At 46.8% G+C, this 18,716-nt stretch overlaps 1 protein-coding gene across 1 annotated transcript; it reads left to right on the top strand.

The window, feature by feature from the left end:
• Positions 1–5,915: 5,915 nt before the first annotated feature.
• On the top strand, positions 5,916–9,735 carry C1QL2 (complement C1q like 2). Its single transcript, XM_030209435.1, has 2 exons — positions 5,916–6,662; positions 9,123–9,735. Exons 1-2 carry the CDS (start codon positions 6,060–6,062, stop codon positions 9,300–9,302), a joined length of 783 nt encoding a protein of 260 aa, XP_030065295.1. The 5' UTR covers positions 5,916–6,059; the 3' UTR covers positions 9,303–9,735.
• Positions 9,736–18,716: the final 8,981 nt, after the last annotated feature.

Here is an 18,716-nt window from a genome sequence, read left to right as displayed (position 1 = left end):
TTTAAGATGTAGGTCCACAAAAGGAACCTTAGCAAGAAGAAATTATAAAGAGTGAATGCTGCGAGTTCCTTAGCACGGAACTGTGCTCCCATCTGTATCTGTTAAGAGTCACAGGGCTGGGAGGGATCAGCTGCTTGCATGGTCTCCCCCACTGATAGGATGCAGCTGAGGGCAGTCACGGATCTTGATTTGGAGCAGGGAGACTTACGCTGAAGCCAGCCAAGCTTTTTGTTTTTACTGACTACAGTAAATCAGTGCAGCTCAATTCACTCATGGAGCAACATCGTTGCTTTTCAAGCTTGTGTACTCCAGTGAGAATTTGGCTGTTTTTGTTCATATTATTTCATATGTTCCTGTTTGGCAGCTCTGATTTCTTGGACACCCAGTTGCTCAGTGCCTAATTCTCCACTCCCCATACAACTCAGTCCCAACTGACACCCTCATTATAAATGACTACGTCCTCCCTCTTTCAAGTAGTCTAAAGCTTCTTGGGGTGACCTTGGATAAGCATTTGCAGCTGGATGATCAGGTACGAGTTGTCACCAAGAGAATGTTTTCTGCAATGTGGAGGCTTCGGCAGATCAGATATTGCCTAACCAGAGATCTATTTCACACCCTTGTTCATTGGTTGGTGCTATCACACCTAGATTACTGCAGCGGGATTTATGCAGGTTGCCATGAACATCTTTAAAAAAAATTCCAGACTGCACAAAACACAGTGGGGAGACTAATCCTGTGCAAATCACGTTTTGAGCATGCTCAACCTCTGCGTTTCCTTCTCCACTGGTTGCCCGTGAGGGAACGTATCTCTTTCAAAATTTGCTCACTAACTCATAAAATCATTTATGGACAAGCTCCGGAATCTATGCTTCACCTTATCGACCTCCCACCCAGAAATGCAGTAGCCACCTCGAGGTCGTATCTCAACCTGCACTTCCCAAATTGCAGAGGCGTCAAATACAAGAAGATCTTCACTTCGTCTTTCCAATACTCCTGTGCCAAGAATTGGAATGTCCTGCCGAAATACTTAAAACTGCAAATGGATCACCAGCTGTTCAAGAGGCTGCTGAAAACCCACCTATTTGGAATGGTCTACTCCCCTTACACTCTTCAAAATCATTAGCCCCACTTACTTACTCCTGAAACTGTTATGCCCCCTTCCCCTCCCTTGCCCAATTTTTGTCTCTTAACATTTCTTTTATTGTATTGTCATTTTTACTTATCCTATGTTAGCCACATTGTGCCTGCATGCGTGGGAAAATGTGGGGTAGAAATGTACTATAAATAAAATAAATAAATAAATAAATAAATAAATAAATAAATAAATTTGAACAACCTCCTCTGGTCCCCTATACTACATTTTTCTGGCAGTAGCCTGATGTCTGAGCCAGGAACCCTCTTCTCCTTCCCTGCCTCCTATCCTCCATACTGTTGTCTATTCTTGCGCTCACCTCCGCAGGAGGGGACTGAACTGGATCAGAATATGGAGTGGCACCCCATCTCTCTGCTAGAGAGAGGCACAAAGTGACCAAACCACAGAGCGCCGACAACCCATTCTGTCCTCAGCCAAAAGTTGTGGAGAAGGGGCTTTGATCTACATTGTCCAGCCATGATCGGCTGGTCTCCTCCTCTTGTTCCATATCCAGTCACCATTACTTCCCCCAGTGGCCAGGACCTGCTCGCTGTTGCTTCTCAGCTCATGCGGAGGAGGCAACTGGGGACAGCTAGGGTGGGCATGGCTGTAGGAGCCAGTTCTATGGGTGCTGCAGGACCCCTGGCAGTGGCACACTATGAGATGATGGGCACCTGCTAAATGATCTGTGACCCCCCTATAGCCCCAAATTTACAGTCCTAAGCCCAGTGACACTGCCCTATCCCTCTCCTGTCACCTCCCTTCTTCCTGCAGAGACAAAAGTGTGAACCAAACTGGCTGAACACCCTGAGGGGGCCTGAACCACTGGACCCACCCTGTGGGAAAGAGGGATCCGGGGAAAGTGAAATTCTCAGGATTGGCTGTATCCACAGGAGGCACCATCACTCAGTGGCATAGCCACAGGTGGGCCTAGGGCCCAGGCCCACCCAACAGTAGCACACGTTTAGTGGTAGCTGTGGGATCCCAAGCTCGGCCAGCTGAAGACTTCCTCCAGATGGTAACGAAAACGCTACTCTCCATGATACCGGCACCTGCGTCTGTTCGGTTTTCAGTGCATGCCTGCTGCAGACTGCCAAGGTGGAAAGAAGCGTTTTCCCACCAGCTGAGATATTTTTTGGGTGGTGGTTGGGGGGAGGGGAGAACAATTGGTGCCCACCCACTTCTTCCCTAGGTCCACCCAAAATCTGTTGTCTGGCTATGCCCCTGCCATCACTGCAGCTTTCATCGGCCCCAGGATCCCCTTCTATGTGGGGAAGAAGAGTCCCCACGAGGGCCATGAAGTTTGATGATGTGGTCACAAACCTGAGAAACCACTATAACCCAACCAGAAGCAAGTTCACCTCCCAGGTGCCCAGCATCTATTACTTCACCTACTACATCCTGATGGGGGGAGGAGGAGGGGGGAAGTGCAGGTTCAGCATATGGGAGGCTCTCCGCAAGAATGGCAAAGTGAGAATCCATGGGCACTGGGATCCGCAGCAGGGACCCAAGGATGGGAAAGGGGGTGGCAGGGCTGGGACATCTAGACATAACAGACTAGAGACAAAGCAACAGACATAACAGACTAGAGACATGAGCTGAAAACGGTAACGGAATTAAAAAATGCCTGGGATAAACATAAAGGAATCCTGTGCAGAAGGAAGGGATCCTCAGGAGCTTAGCCTAGAATGGGTGGCAGAGCTGGTGGTTGGGAGGCGGGGCTAGTGCTGGGCAGACTTATACGGTCTGTGCTGGGGCTGGTGGTTGGAAGGCGGGACTAGTGCTGGGCAGACTTATACGGTCTGTGCCGGGGCTGGTGGTTGGGCGGCAGGGATAGTGCTGGGCAGACTTATACGGTCTGTGCCAGAGCTGGTGGTTGGGAGGCGGGGTTGGTGGTTGGGAGGCGGGGATAGGGCTGGCCAGACTTATACGGTCTGTGCACTGAAGAGGACAGTACAAATAAAAAAGTAGCACATATGAATTTATCTTCTTGGGCAGACTGGATGGACCGTGCAGGTCTTTTTCTGCCGTCATCTACTATGTTTACTATGTAGAGACAAAGCAAAGAACTTCCCAGGACAAGGGATTGGGGTGGCGCCAAAAAATGCATATCAGGTCTTGGGGTTCTGGGGTTGATTAGGGGAGATGGATCTGGATTAATATAAGGACAGGGCAGGGGCAGAGCTTGAGACTGGATGGGTCTTACTGGAAAGACCTGGGACAGGAATGAGATGCAGGCCTGGATGTATAAGATGAGGCTGGGACAGGAGACAGAAGTACAATAAGGAGGGGAATGTGAGAGGCACTGCTTTTCTCCATTGACCATACTCTAAATTTATTCACCCTTCCCGAGTTTCCAACTTTGAAAAGCAAGGGGAGATTTTGACTTTTTATATGTTTGTTAGCATTTTGTTTTTATTTTTTTTATTTATCTGTTATATTTCTATGTCTCACAAGCATATTCTAAGAGTAACTGGACATTGACATTTTAAATATTGCAGTGCTAAGACGACTTGCTGAATATTATTAGATGTGTGTGTGTGTACAATACTGAGGCCTTAAATTGTGTGTTTGGTGAATGGGTAGACCATCATTATTTTAAAACCTGTTAATCTAATTTCTATGGAGCCCGTTTACTAAGTTGCGTAAGCATCTACGTGCACCCAATGTGTGCCATAATGGAGTTACTGCCCGACTACCGTGTGGCTTTGCGGTAATTTAATTTTTGGCACGCATCCGTTATGCGCGTCTGAAAAATATTTTTTTTATTTTTGGGCATGTGTAACGGACGTGCGCCAAGTGGTATTTGACACGATAAGGTCATTACCGCCTGGTTACCATGTGAGTCTTTACCACTAGGTCAATGGTTGATGGTAAGCAGTGGCGTAAGAAGAGCGTAGCGGTGGGGGGTGGTCCGCCCCGGGTGCACACTGCTGGAGGGTGCAGAGAGCAGCCGCGCGCCTGTCGGCTCAGCTGGTTCCCTGCTCCCTCTGCCCCGGAACAGATTACTTCCTGTTCCAGGGCAGAGGGAGCAGGGAGCCAGTGAAGCCGACAGGCAGCCAAAAATGCACCCGGGGAGGGGGGTGTCATTGCGCCGGGGGGGCTTGATGTACCAGGGAGGGGGGTGTCATTGTGCCGGGGGTGGGGGTGTCATGCTGCACCCTGGGGGAGGTGCGCAGTGGCGATCCGCCTCGGGTGGCAGCCGACCTAGGATCGCCACTGGTGGTAAGGTCTCAGACCCAAAATGGACATGCACCTACACTACCACAAGCCATTTTTCAGTGCGCCTCAGTAAAAGGATCCCTAAGTTATTGTAATTAAAAAGTAAGCTCATTATATTTTGTGGCATTTTGACTTAAATCTGCCTATTTTATAATGCACACAATGGCCCCTTTTTCTACTGCAAAGGCTGAAAGGGAATGAATTGTTTCCCTATTGATTCTTTGCTGGAGAATTTGACTTCTATCAGCTGCAGTTCAAGGTTTAGTCATGGGGTAAGGGAAAGAAGAAAGGGATTTGATATACTGCCTCTCTGTCGCAATCAAAGCTGTTTACATATTATGTACAGGGACTTATGCTGTACTTGGGGCAACCGAGGGTTAAGTGACTTGCCCAGAGTCAATAGGAGCTTCAGTAGGAATCAGACCCAGTTCTCCTGGTTCTTAGACCCTGTACTAGCCATTAGGCTACTACATTTTCCTTTTTTTTTAAATAAGAGAACTGAATCTCTACAAAGTTTGGGATTTACTGACTTTTATTTTTCTAGTCTTGCAAGCTGCCTGTTGAAATTTATTTTATTTTTGTTACATTTGTACCCCACACTTTCCCACGCATGGCAGGCTCAATGCGGCTTACATGGGGCAATGGAGGGTTAAGTGACTTGCCCAAAGTCACAAGGAGCTGTGCCTGAAATGGGAATTGAACTCAGTTCCTCAGTTCCCCAGGACCAAAGTCCACCACCCTAACCACTAGGCCACTCCTCCACTCCACTTACACAAAGTGTCAGCTCACTGGGGAGAATCAAAAGTCAGGTTTGAAAGGGAAAGTTTAGGATAACAGTCTACCAGAATCCTGGCCATTTCTAGACATTGGATTTAAGTGTCCCACGTTTTCATTATCATATTTATCCGCATCTCAGGTATTCTCTTACTTCAGCTGCCAGTGGACTGGTATTAGGGCACCGGGGCTCTGCGGTAGATTTCAGTGATGCCCCTCATATCCCCCCCCCCCCTTCGTTTTCCCTTTTGTGGCTCACAGTGTGACAGGGATGGGGCGGGTGAGGAGGGGAGGGAGGTGGGGCATCACATCGTTTCAGGAGCAGCCGACTCCTGCTGGGAGCCCCACTGTCAGGATGCAGCTGATACCTTTCTGTGCTGGAGGACAGCCACCAATCTGGATTCGGAGCGAGGGTACTTTGGCCGAAGCTACTCCAGTTTACTGTTTTTCCTGAATGGAGTAAATCTGGAAAGCAGCACAGCTCAGTTCACTAGAGGACTTTGGAGCTTGCAGGCTCTAGCAAGCATTCAGCCTTTTTTCGGGGTCTTTTTGCTCCTGCTTCATTGAAAGGTGTCATTCTTCAGATCTGACCCCCCCCTCCCCCGGTGCCCCGTAGCTGCACTTTGCCGGGGGTTCTCCTGACGTCTCCTCTCCTGCCTACCCCCCCTCCAGCAATCCATTCTCCGAGGGGGCTGATCGGGATCAGAATGCGGCTCTGCTGGAGAGAGCACAGACAACAGCCCACCCTGCCTTCAGCCTAAAGTTTTGGAGAGGGGGGAGGGGGGGCTCTGCTCTGCATTGTCCAGCCCTGATCAGCTGCTCTCCTCCTGCACCGCATCCAGCCACCATTACCTCCCCCAGTGGCCGGGACCTGCTCACCGTCGCTGCCCGGCTCTTGCGGAGGAGGAGGCTGGTGGCAGCAGGGGTGGGCATGGCCGTGGCTCTGGGGCTCCTCGTTGCCCTGCCACTGCTGTTGCTGCAAAGCCCCCGGGCGGAAGCACACTACGAAATGATGGGCACCTGCCGCATGATCTGCGACCCCTATAGCCCCAAACCCAGCGGCAGCAGCAGCCTGGAAGTCATGCAGGACCTCAGTGCCGCCCCTCCCCCGCCGCCACCCTCTTTCCTGCAGGGGCAGAAGGGGGAACCCGGACGGCCGGGCAAACCGGGTCCCCGGGGGCCCCCCGGGGAGCCTGGACCACCCGGCCCCAGGGGCCCCCCCGGGGAGAAGGGGGATCCGGGCAAAGCGGGGCTTCCAGGGCTGGCACTTTCCGCAGGTGGCACGGTCTCCGGGACCCTGAGCGCAGCTTTCGCCAGCCCCAAGATCGCTTTTTACGTGGGGTTGAAGAGCCCCCACGAGGGCTACGAAGTGCTCAAGTTTGATGACGTGGTGACCAACCTGGGCAACCACTACGATCCGAGCAGCGGCAAGTTCACCTGCCAGGTGCCCGGCATCTATTACTTCACCTACCACATCCTGATGCGGGGAGGGGATGGTACCAGCATGTGGGCGGATCTCTGCAAGAACGGCCAGGTGAGGGTTCCGGTACCGGGATCTGCAGCAGGGACCCAGGGATGGGACACCTAGGCATGGCAGACTAGATCTTCCCAGGGCAAGGAACTGGGGTGGGGGTGGGGGATCTGAGAGCTCAGGGGATGAGCCTCGGACCTAGGGGAGAAGAATCCGGATTATTATAAGGACAGGGATGGGACACCTAGGCATAGCAGACTAGATCTTCCCAGGGCAAGGAACTGGGGTGGGGGATCTGAGAGCTCAGGGGATGAGCCTCGGACCTAGGGGAGAAGAATCCGGATTATTATAAGGACAGGGATGGGACACCTAGGCATAGCAGACTAGATCTTCCCAGGGCAAGGAACTGGGGTGGGGGTGGGGGATCTGAGAGCTCAGGGGATGAGCCTCGGACCTAGGGGAGAAGAATCCGGATTATTATAAGGACAGGGATGGGACACTTAGGCATTGCAGACTAGATCTTCCCAGGGCAAGGGACTGGGGTGCGGGTGGGGGGGGGGGGGATTCTGAGAGCTCAGGGGATGAGCCTCGGACCTAGGGATTATTATAAGGACAGAGATGGGACTCACTGGGGCGACCTGGGACTGGAATCAGAAGCAGGGCTGGATGGGACAGGGGGACAGACATGTAATATACGAAGGGAATTTGAGAGGCGCTGCGTTTGTACAATGACTGTACTCGCCCAGAGTTTCCAACTTGGAGAGGCAAGGGGAGATTTTGACTTTTTATGATGTGTTTGTTAGCTCTTTGGTTTATTTATTTATTTATCTGTTATATGTTTCTGTCTCGCAAGCATATTCCAAGAGTGACTGGACATTAAAATGTCAAATGTTGCAGTATGAACATGACTGGGTGAACGTTACTAGATGTGTGTGTTTGTGTGCAGAAATGAGGCAATTGGAGAGAGGGCAGACTATTATTATTTATTTGAATTTATTAACAGCGTTATTCAACCAAGGCGGTGTACAGTAAGCACAGTTTAACATCATTATTTTAAAACCTGTTAAATCTAATTATTGTAGTTGCAAGATAAGCTCACCACTTTTTTTTTTTTGGCATTTGGACTTCAACCTGCCTATTTTATAATTCACACCGCGATCCCTATTTATAATGCAAAGCCTGGAAGGAAATAAATTGTTCCCCTATTGATTCTTTGTTGGAGAATTTGACTTCTGTCTGCTGCAGTTCAAGGTTTAGGCAGGGAGTAAGGGAATATGCTGTCACGGACTTTCTTACGAAAGGAAGTTTGGGTTTAATGACTTTCCTATTTTCTAGTCTTGGAAGCTGCCTGTTGAAAACCAGAAGTATCAGCTGAAATTTCTCCATCGGGGAGAATCGTAAGTCAGGTTTGCAAGGAAAGTTTAGGATAATAGTCCTACACTGCCCTGCGTTATCTGTAACCTGCCCATCTCTAGACCCTAAGCTATCTGAAATAGTCTTTGTGTTAAGAAGAAAACCTGAGATTGGATTTGAAGGGTCCCACGTTCTGGTTAGAAATAGACAAGTTTTTTTTTTAATTTCCATACTCTGTAAGCCACATTGAGCCTGCAAAAAGGTGGGAAAATGTGGGGTACAAATACAATCAATCAATCACTAGAGGGTTTACATTTATCTGTGTCTCAGGTTTTTTTTTCTCACTTCAGGTGGGTGGTGGATTGGTATTAACTCAGTATTCAGTCCTGGTTCTGAGACCCTGAAATAGTTTTCACTTATTTATATCACATTTATATCCCACATTTTCCCACTAGTTGCAGGCTCAATGTGGCTTGCACAGTACCGTAGAGCAGGCTACAGTTCAGTAAAAATACAATTAAACAATGTAATAGCAAGATAGTAATCGTATAGGTAATATATTTATTTATTTAACTGTTGCATTTGTATCCCATATTTTCCCCACCTATTTGCAGACTCAGTGTGGCTTTCAATAAATATTACATCGTGGCAGGTGCCATTCAAGAGTAGATAAACAATTGGTTACATACAAAAAGACAAGTGAAACATAGTGGATATAATCAATTCAGTAAATCAGAAAACAGACAGATTATCAAGTAAGTAGTGATGATTATGATAAGCCTTGTTAAAAAGAAAAGTTTTTCGTGATTTTCGAAAGTTGCTTAGGTCGTGAATAGTTTTCAGATCCGGTGGTAATGCATTCCAATGTAGGAAAAGCAGGACGCATGTACTAGTCCGTGTATTAAACAACAAAGCTAGTAAAAGATCAAATAAGGTCCATGAATTTTGCTGTAGCAATGAAGAAGTGAATTAAGTCTGGAAGGTAAGCCTTCTTGAACAGGGTGGTCTTCAGTAATTTCCTGAAGTTTTCACTTCTGCCCCTCATGTTCCGCCTTCGTTTCCCCCCTTTGTGGCTTGCAGTGGGACAGGGATGAGGGGGCGGGCGAGGATGGGATGGGTTACATGTAGGGCACCAACTCATGTCTTGCTGCTGCTGTGCCCCCCCTGCAGGTCCGTGCCAGTGCCATTGCTCAAGATGCGGACCAGAACTACGACTACGCCAGTAACAGTGTGGTCCTGCACCTGGACTCAGGAGATGAAATCTATGTGAAACTGGACGGAGGGAAAGCACACGGAGGCAACAATAATAAGTACAGCACTTTCTCTGGCTTTATTTTATATCCGGATTAAGCAAAAGAGCAAACCGGAGCAAGAAGTCTCAAGCCTACTGTGTTCTTTGTTCCTCCTACGGGTCTCTTCAGCTTCTTATGACTTGTACATTTTATGGTGCACACAAAAGAAAGGAATACGATCCTTTTACTTGCAGTTTTAACTCTTTAAGATTCAAGTCGGCTGTGTGACTCTGGGAACTTCATTCCACAAAATCCGTTTCTGAAAACAGTTTTTTGGTGTCAACTAGGCGACATGGATTACACCCTTTGCCCAACGGCTCATAAATATTTTGCTTTTATTTTCTTTCTGGAAATGGAATTAAACGATTCTTTGCTTCTACATGTGATGTTTTCTCATATGGGTTGAAATGTAATACTGTACATATATTTTTTTTGTGAGATACAATGTATGTGTGAACGGAGCATGACCATAACCTCTGTTTCTGGGGAAGAAAAAAAAAACCTATTAAATGATGTTTTAGATCATGAGTCTTACTCTCTGTCTTTGAAAATATTTTAAACGTGACCCATCATTTTAATGTACATTCTGAAAAAAAAAACGTTTACTGTGTATTAACTCAGTGGCCCTTTTACCAAGCTGAAACGCTAGCATGTACTTATCGCAGCTTAATGGGGCTTTCCGCCAGATGTGCTGTCGTCCTGTGGTATGTTTGAGATCTGCGTGCACAAGCTAATATTTATTTATTCCATGGAGGAGACATGCCAGGTGGTAGAGAGTGGGCAAGGGTTCATGTACCAAGTTTTTGCACGAAGGTTTTGTGATGGCTGGACGGTAATGGCAACATTAGCGCATGAGCAAGAAAAATGGAGAGATACTCCTATGCACAAACACAAGTCCACAAACACCAAAGTAGGCAGGCACCTCAAACAGCCTTCCAAAACGAATCCAATAGTAGATGCCAAAGGTAAACACAAAAGCGCATGGCCATTAATTGAAAATATGGAAAAATCGGCTATTTTACTGGTACGGTGAAAATGAGAAAAGCCTGTGTAAGGGTGCGCTAAGTCAGACCACTTTTTACCACAGCTTAGTAAAAGGACCCCTCGATACCTTATCCTTTTACTTAGTGCTTTTTTAATAGGAATAAAGGTGCCAATACTTATGATTCCATGGTGCTGCTGTCCTGCTCATCATCAGCCCAATGATGAACACAATTAAAGATAAAAGTGGGATTACAGCACAAACATCTGAAAAGTGGATCATGAGAATTTAATAAGGCATGTCACCATTATAAAGTTTGTTAGCTTTTTGTTCCCCCCTCCCTCCGGTTACACTGCCTGGGGGAATCCAAAGTTCTCAGATCTCAGATGCAAAGTAGAGCCAGAGTTGAGACCACCAGGAAGACTAAGTGCTGAGGGATGCAGAAGGCTAGGGCAAACCTCTGTGGTATCCTGCCAACAATGTCCCAATCACTGAGTGGAAGCTGTGATTGTCTAAGGTGGAAATTCTATAAATTGGCACCAAACTTTAGACATCCCAATGCCATACACTTAGGATCAATCAGATCTCGGCGGGAGGGGGGTCCAGAGCCCGAGGTGGGGGGGCACAGTTTATTCTGCCTCCCCCAGCTGCTGACCCCCCCCGCCACTTTCGACTCCCCTGCCGGCACCGCCCTCCGCCACTTTTTACCCCCTCACACCACCGATCCTCCCCTGTTGCCGCTGCCGCCAGGTACCTTTGCTGGCGGGGGTCCCCAACCTCCACCAGCTGAAGTCTTCTTCAGCGCCGGTCTCCTGCGCCTTCGCTGATCTGTTTCTGTCAGTCCTGACTCCTGATGTTCTGCATGCACATGCACGCAGGACGTCAGGACCGACAGAAACAGATCAGCGAAGGCGCCAGAGACCGGCGCTGAAGAAGACTTCAGCTGGTGGAGGTTGGGGACCCCCGCCAGCAAAGGTACCTGGTGGTGGCGGAAGAGGGGCGGTGATGGGGGGGGTCGAAAGTAGAGGGGGCCAGGGCTAAATCTGTGGGAGCCCATGCCCCCGTGGCCCCATCTAGCCACACCCCTGGTACCAATTCTATAACAACTTCTTGGCACCAAGATACAGTTATACAAAACTAGCATGTCAGAATTGGTGCACCTAAAATTAAGTGCCAACAGTTATACCATGTCAATGGCGGTTGTAACTATTGGCACCTAAGTGTGCCCAGACGTGCACATAATGTATAGTATTATATAAGTTCCATGTATATCTCAGAGACACACCCATGATCGGCTGATACTCTGTCCATGTTTATGCCCCCTTGTGCTTACACGCTTAGAATAGTGCTTAGTACTTACACATGCAATTGCCAATCATGCGCATAAGCACTATTACTGTTTAACTAATGCACATAATTGGCGCCTATTGTTAGGTGCCAATTTATAGACTTCCCCTTTAAGTCTGCAAATGACAAGCTATTCCTACCACCACCACCCTTTAGTCCATGAAGAGGCATAAAAATGCAAGAAATAAAACATATTTTTTCACTCAACGAAGAGTTAAGCTCTGGAACTTGTTGCCAGAGGATGTAGTATCAGCAGTTAGTCTACCCGGGTTTTAAAATAGGTTTGGACAAGTTCCTGGAGGAAAGGTCCATAGTCTGCTATTGAGACAGACATGGGGAAGCCACTACTTGCCCTGGGATTGGTAGTATGGAATGTTGCTACTCATTTTGGGATTCTCGAATCTTGTAACACTTTGGGGTTCTGGAATCTTTTTACTCTTTAGGTTTCTGCCAGGGCTAGATGGCCCATTGGTCTGACCCACTATTCTTATGTTTTTAAAATACAAGAAACCAGGAATATGGCTAAAAGGCAAAACTCCAGAACGGAGAACGGAGAACTGAGAGGCTAATATTTGCAGTCTAGTACTGTTCGTTTGAGATAAAATCCAGCAATCTGTTTTGTCTGGTAATAAGTTGAGTTTTGGACAATGACACATATTTACAATTAAAACTGGGTTGACAGCTTGATGGTCTGAGCTATGCTGTATTCAATAGATATGCTGGCTCATATTCAGTCGGCTCTGGGTAGCGCACTGTCTGCCTGACTCCAGTGCTATAAACCTGGAAATTCAATGCTGGGCCAGTTCCAGTGACTGGTGTTGAATATCCATATTTTGTTGGCTGGTGGCTATCAGGCTTATTTTCGAAAGAGAAGGACGCCCATCTTTTGACACAAATTGGGAGATGGGCATCCTTCTCCCAGGGTCGCCCAAATCGGCATAATCGAAAGCCGATTTTGGGCGTCCTCAATTGCTTTCCATCGCAGGGCGACCAAAGTTCCCAGGGGCGTGTCAGAAGCATAGCGAAGGCGGGACTGGGGCGTACTTAACATATGGGTGTCCTCGGCCGATAATGGAAAAAAGAAGGGTGTCCCTGACGAGCACTTGGCTGACTTTACTTGGTCCATTGTTTCTTGCGACCAAGCCTCAAAAAGGTGCCCGAACTGACCAGATGGCCACCGGAGGAAATTGGGGATGACCTCCCGTTACTCCCCCAGTGGTCACTAACCCCCTTGCACCCTAAAAAAAACCTTTAAAAATATTTTTTGCCAGCCTCTATGCCAGCCTCAAATGTCATACCAAGCTCCATGACAGCAGTATGCAGGTCCCTGGAGCAGTTTTAGTGGGTAGTGCAGTGCACTTCAGGCAGGCGGACACAGCCCCATCCCCCCCTACCTGTTACACTTGTGGTGGTAAATGTGAGCCCTTCAAAACCCACCACAAACCCACTGTACCCGTGCCCCCCTTCACCCCTTAGGGCTATGGTAGTGTTGTACAGTTGTGGGGAGTGGGCTTTGGGGGGGTTGGGGGGGCTTAGCACACAAGGTAAGGGAGCTATGCACCTTGGATCAATTTGTGAAGTCCACTGCAGTGCTCCCTAGGGTGCCTGGTTGGTGTCCTGGCATGTCAAGGGGACCAGTGCACTACAAATGTTGGCTCCTCCCATGACCAAATGGCTTGGATTTGGTCGTTTCTGAGATGGTCATCCTCGGTTTCCATTATCGCTGAAAACCGGGGAAGACCATCTCTAAGGTCAACCTAAATGTGGAGATTTGGAAGTCCCCGACCGTATTATCAAAACAAAAGATGGACGCCTATCTTGTTTCGATAATATGGGTTTCCCCACCCCTTCGCGAGGACGTCCTGCGAGGATGCCCTCAGGAAAACTTGGGTGCCCCGTTCGATTATGCCCCTCCACGTAATATTTGGAGCTGGCTGGTTGTTTATAATGGCCAAAGATAGGCCTGTTATTTGGGTGGCTCGATTTGGCCACCAAACTTAGCTGGCGATGCACTGTGAATATTCAGCGAGAGATAGCTGGCTATACCCGCTGAATATTCGCAGATAGCCAGTTAAGTCCTATTTAACTGGCCTGGAGCCATTCCTGGCCAGTTAAATAGTTCTGAATATTGGACGGATTCAGAAGCGTAGCCAGGTTGTGGCATCGGGGGAAGCAGAAAAAATAGGTGCTGTCACCGTCAGAAGTCCATTTGGGGCAGCGGTCGCTCCCTGGTGACCCATCTAGCTACACTTCTGGGTGGATTATGTTTATTCATATGTATATGTACTGTATATGTATCCTAGGATGCCTTACTTATGATCTTATCTCATCTCTACATATATATTCCACCATTTTAGAACAAGAGGATTACTCAAAACAGATTACAAAATGATTAACTTTATAAAGTACATAAAATACATTTCATATACATTCAATAAATATCAAAGCACAGTATATATAAATAAAATGTAATACTCAGCAATTAAAAATTTGATCATATCACCCAAGTACATCTCTCCTACCCTCACTAGGGAACTGAAGCAACTGAGTTAATCAGCTCATACAATAAATTATATACATTAAACGCAAGACCACTTAAACCCATCAAAGACACTCTAAAGTCCACTCAGTTTTTCCCCATCTGATCACTCCCCAAGGGGCCGGCCATCCCGGAGTAATCTAACCCTAGTTGCTATTTCTGGGGTTGATGATATCACTTGAGGTGGGTAAAGTCAGGGAATATACTGTGCTAGAACTCAAGGTTGAGTGGGAAATCATCCAGCATGGAGGGGTAAGGGGCGGGGCCCTTGGGTGGACAGGGCTGTCCCTCTCCAGTAGTCAGAGCTGTAGGTAGACTAAGGCCAATGTGATCTTAGCCATAGGGGTCACTACCTGAATGATGCTGTGGCCAGGCTGTCCTGGGGGGGGGGGGGGGGGGGGAGATCCTTCCTTAACTCTCAACTAAAGAACTCCTATTGCCTTTTTCTTCTCTATTGGACCAAAGAAAATTTCATCCCAGTATTCCCCATCAAATGGCTCAAGGTACTGAACAGCTTCTGTGGCCACCTTACCCCCTTCTGGCAGGATTTCAGAATTAATGGCGCGATATGAGGGGAAAAGCAGCCGCAGGGCAGGCAATGTGGTGGAGAACAGCGCTGGAGGAAGGCTTCTACAGGCGGGGCTTGGGGACCCCTACCAGCCAAGGTATGTGGAGTTGCAGTGGGGGAGGGAGGTGGGGGAAAATGTGTCCCTCCACTTTGGGCTCCGGTCCCCCTCATTTTTGTGGTCTGGCAACATGGAGGTCCAGAGAGAAGCAGCAGCGGTGGTCCTGGGAGGCCTGGCAATGCTGGTCCTGGGGTGGGGGTGGGGGGGACCCGACAGCAGCAGTCCTGCCCCAGACCCGGCTCAGTCTATCTGCGGCCCTGCACTCTGCTGAACAAATGAGTACCTATGGAATTTTACCTAATCTAAATAAAATGTGTCAGGAGGTTAAAGACCTCAGAACCTCTCCAGTGTTAAAGCTATGTAAAGGCACCGAACCAATCTTCAAGAGGAACAAAAATCTCCCTGATTTCTTACCAGTTGATATTCAGGAGAGTGGCTTCTGCCCAGTTAAGTGCCACTGACTGGGCCCTTTCCTGATATCCTTAGACACGTAAGCAGATACCCCTCAATTCTATAAACTTGCACACAAAATTTTATGCTTAGGCCTGGATTCTGTAAATGGCGCCCAAATTTGAGTGCTGAAAAAAATTAGCTCTGAGCATCATTCTAGAAATGGCACTCTGAGTTGGGCACCATTTATTAAAGAGCAGTAGCACCGGGATTTGCACCCAACTATGGGCATGAGGATTTACACCAACTGAAACCTCATGCAAATTAGGCGAGGATCCCCCAAATTCGATAATAGTGTGCGCATTGTTAATGAACGCCTCTGACCTGCCCATGCTCCTCCCATGGCCACGCCCCCTTTTCAGTTTCACACTAAAAGATTTGCATGAATATCTGTATAGAATAGCACTTAGGAAGATGTGCTTGTAAATCCAAATTGTTACCAATAATTGATAGCGCCTAGTTATTGGTGCTAATTGGCTCATTACTTAATTAAATTGTGTGCACAATTTGGGTGCATGCCCAAATTTGCACACACAGTTTTGAGTGCCATATATAGAATCCGGGAGTTGGTGTGCAAAGTTGCATGTGCAAATTACAGAATAGTGTCAATTACATATGTAACTTAATTTAATAATTAGTTATTAATTGGTATGAACAACCAACTATTGGCTATAATTAGCTTTTAATTGACACTAATTGGCACTAATTAGCAGATATGTGTGTAACTGCCCTTAATCCATATTCTACAAATTCAGCGCACAAAATCCATAGTGTGCAACTGCAAGAGGCAGGCATGGTCCTGGGGGTGGGGGCATAAGTGAGTCAGGGGTGTGCATAGCACTTACACACATAGGTTATAGAATACTGAAAGCAATTAGGTGCAAGAAGTTACACCATCCCTTGAGCTAGCATAAGTGCTCGCAGCTAAAGTTAGATGCATAATTGCGGACTCATACTAGTATTCTATAATGGCAGGTGAACACACTACTATCATTATACAATTCACGCTTACCTGTGACTAGATTACCTCTATATAGTGCGACTAGGTTTGTACGGCAAATCTAGGCGTATTCTGATTTGTGTGCACGATTCAATCAGCACCGATAATTAGATGTTAACTAGCAATTAATGTCTCTAATTAGAATTTATGTACACTACTTGCTGAGCGTATTCTATAAAGTAGTCCGCGGAAATTCTACCTTGCGGATCTCAAAAGTGGGTATAGCCATGGGAGGCACATGGGCGGGTCGTGTGTATTCCTAAAATTTACTCGCAGTGTTATAGAATAACCCATTGCATGCCTAAGATTAGGTGTGAGCATTTACACCAGCTTTTCATTGGTGTAAATGGCTGCACCTAAATTTTAGTCACGTGGATGGTGCTATGCATATTCTATAAACTCACCTAAACGTTATGAGCAGTTTATAGAATACTTGTTGTAGGTGTGTTTTCCTACTGCGCTGATCTTTTCAGCACCAAATATAGAATCAGGCCTTTAGCATGCATCATTCCAGTACCTAACTTTAGATGACCCTTTGAGAATTATCCCCATAGTGTCACTGAATATCAGTGAAGAGTTGAACTAGGGGTGGGTGGGAGCTGGGGAGGGAGGGATGGTGGGAATGAGGACTGAACTAGGACCTTCTATGCCTTCTAGAGTCTGTTATTCTACTGTTTTGGCATCTTGCTGGTATAATTGTAACCTGGATTGGCCACTGTTGGAAACAGGTTGCTGGGCTTGATGGATCATCGGTCTGTCCCAGTATGGCAATACTTATGTTCTTATGGTGCAATAGGTTGAGATCCTGGGGAACTGGGTTTGATTCCCACTGCAGCTCCTTGTGACCCTGGGAGAGCAGGTGGGCTTTCAAGTACGCTTATCATCCTAAATTTACTGACTTAAATTCCTGCTAATATTTTGTATCAAAAGCATTTATTTATTTATTTGTTACATTTGTATCCCACATTTTCCCACTCATTTGTAGGCTCAATGTGGCTTACATAGTTCCGGAGAGGCACTTGCGGACTCCGGTGTAGACAAATACAAAGTGATGTTGTGGTTAAATAGTTAGATAAAGCTAATGTGGTGCAACCACATTGGGGGATCGTGCAACGGAAGATATGTGTCCTGGTTGAACTGTGCATTAGTTAAGTTGTGTTGCAGAGATCGGGTATTTATGTTGGATCGGTGGGGTATGCCTTTTTAAACAGGTGGGTTTTTAGGCCTTTCTGGAAGTTTAGGTGGCCATTCGTGTTTTTCAAGGTTTTTGGTAAAGCGTTCCACAGTTCTGTGCTAATGTAGGAAAAGCAGGACGCATATGTTGATTTGTATTTGAGTCCTTTACATCTTGGGAAGTGCAGATTTAGGTATGTTCTTGCTGATTTTGATGTGCTTCTCATTGGTAGGTCAATCAAGTCAGACATGTATTCCGGAGCTAGATCATGGATTATTTTATGAACCAGTGAGCAGATTTTGAAGGTGATTCGTTCTTTGATTGGTAGTCAGTGTAGTTTTTTGTGAAGGGGGTTCGCACTATCAAATCGGGCTTTTCCAAAGATAAGCCTAGCTGCTATGTTCTGAGCAGTCTGCAGTTTCTTTAAGATTTGTTCTTTGCATCCTGCATATATTCTGTTGCAGTAGTCCACGTGGCTTAGTACCATTGATTGTATCATGTTACGAAGTATTCCCCTCGGGAAGAATTATTTCACATGTTTGAGTTTACACATTGTGTAAAACATTTTCTTTGTTGTGGTTGTGGCGTTAAGTTGCGGTCAATGGTAATGCCGAAGATTTTCAGGCTGTCTAAGATGGGGAGGGAGTAGTCTGGGGTATTAATAGTTGTGGGGTGGGCAGTGCTGCATTGGGATGAGAGAATGAGACAGTGTGTTTTTTCTTTATTGAGTTTTAGTTTGAATGCCATTGCCCAGGAGTCCATGATGTTCAAGCTGATCTTGATCTCGTTGGTGATTTCTGATGGTTTAGATTTGAAAGGTATGTATATTGTGACATCGTCTGCATATAGAAAAGGGTTAAGACCTTGGTTGGATAAGGACTTGGCTAGTGGGGTCATCATTAGGTTGAAGAGGATGGGTGATAGGGGTGATCCTTGTGGTACTCCGCAATCTGTTTTCCACGGTGATGAGATGTTTGAGTTTGACTTTACTTGATATATTCTTGTGGTTAATAAACTCTTTACTAGATAAGTTCGGGATTGGAGGAAACATACTTAATTGGATCATCTGATAAGTATATTATGGTCTACCATATCGAATGCACTAGACATGTCGAATTGGAGGAGGAGGATGTTTTTGCCTATTGCTATTTCCTGCTTGAATTTGGCTAGGAGAGTGACTAGTACTGTTTCTGTACTGTGGAGGGATCGGAAACCTGAGTGCGATTTGTGGAGTATGGAGAATTTGTTTATATATTCTGTAAGTTGTTTGGCTACCATGCTTTCCATCAGTTTGGTTGTTATCGGGATGGATGCTACTGGACGGTAGTTAGTGATGTCGTTTGTCTTTTTCTTG

This window comes from Microcaecilia unicolor, chromosome 7 (genome assembly GCF_901765095.1).
Source record: "Microcaecilia unicolor chromosome 7, aMicUni1.1, whole genome shotgun sequence".
Taxonomy (NCBI): Eukaryota; Metazoa; Chordata; class Amphibia; order Gymnophiona; family Siphonopidae; genus Microcaecilia; species Microcaecilia unicolor.
The sequence above is the reverse complement of the archived record's forward strand: the minus strand, read 5'-3'. Positions and strand labels throughout refer to the sequence as shown.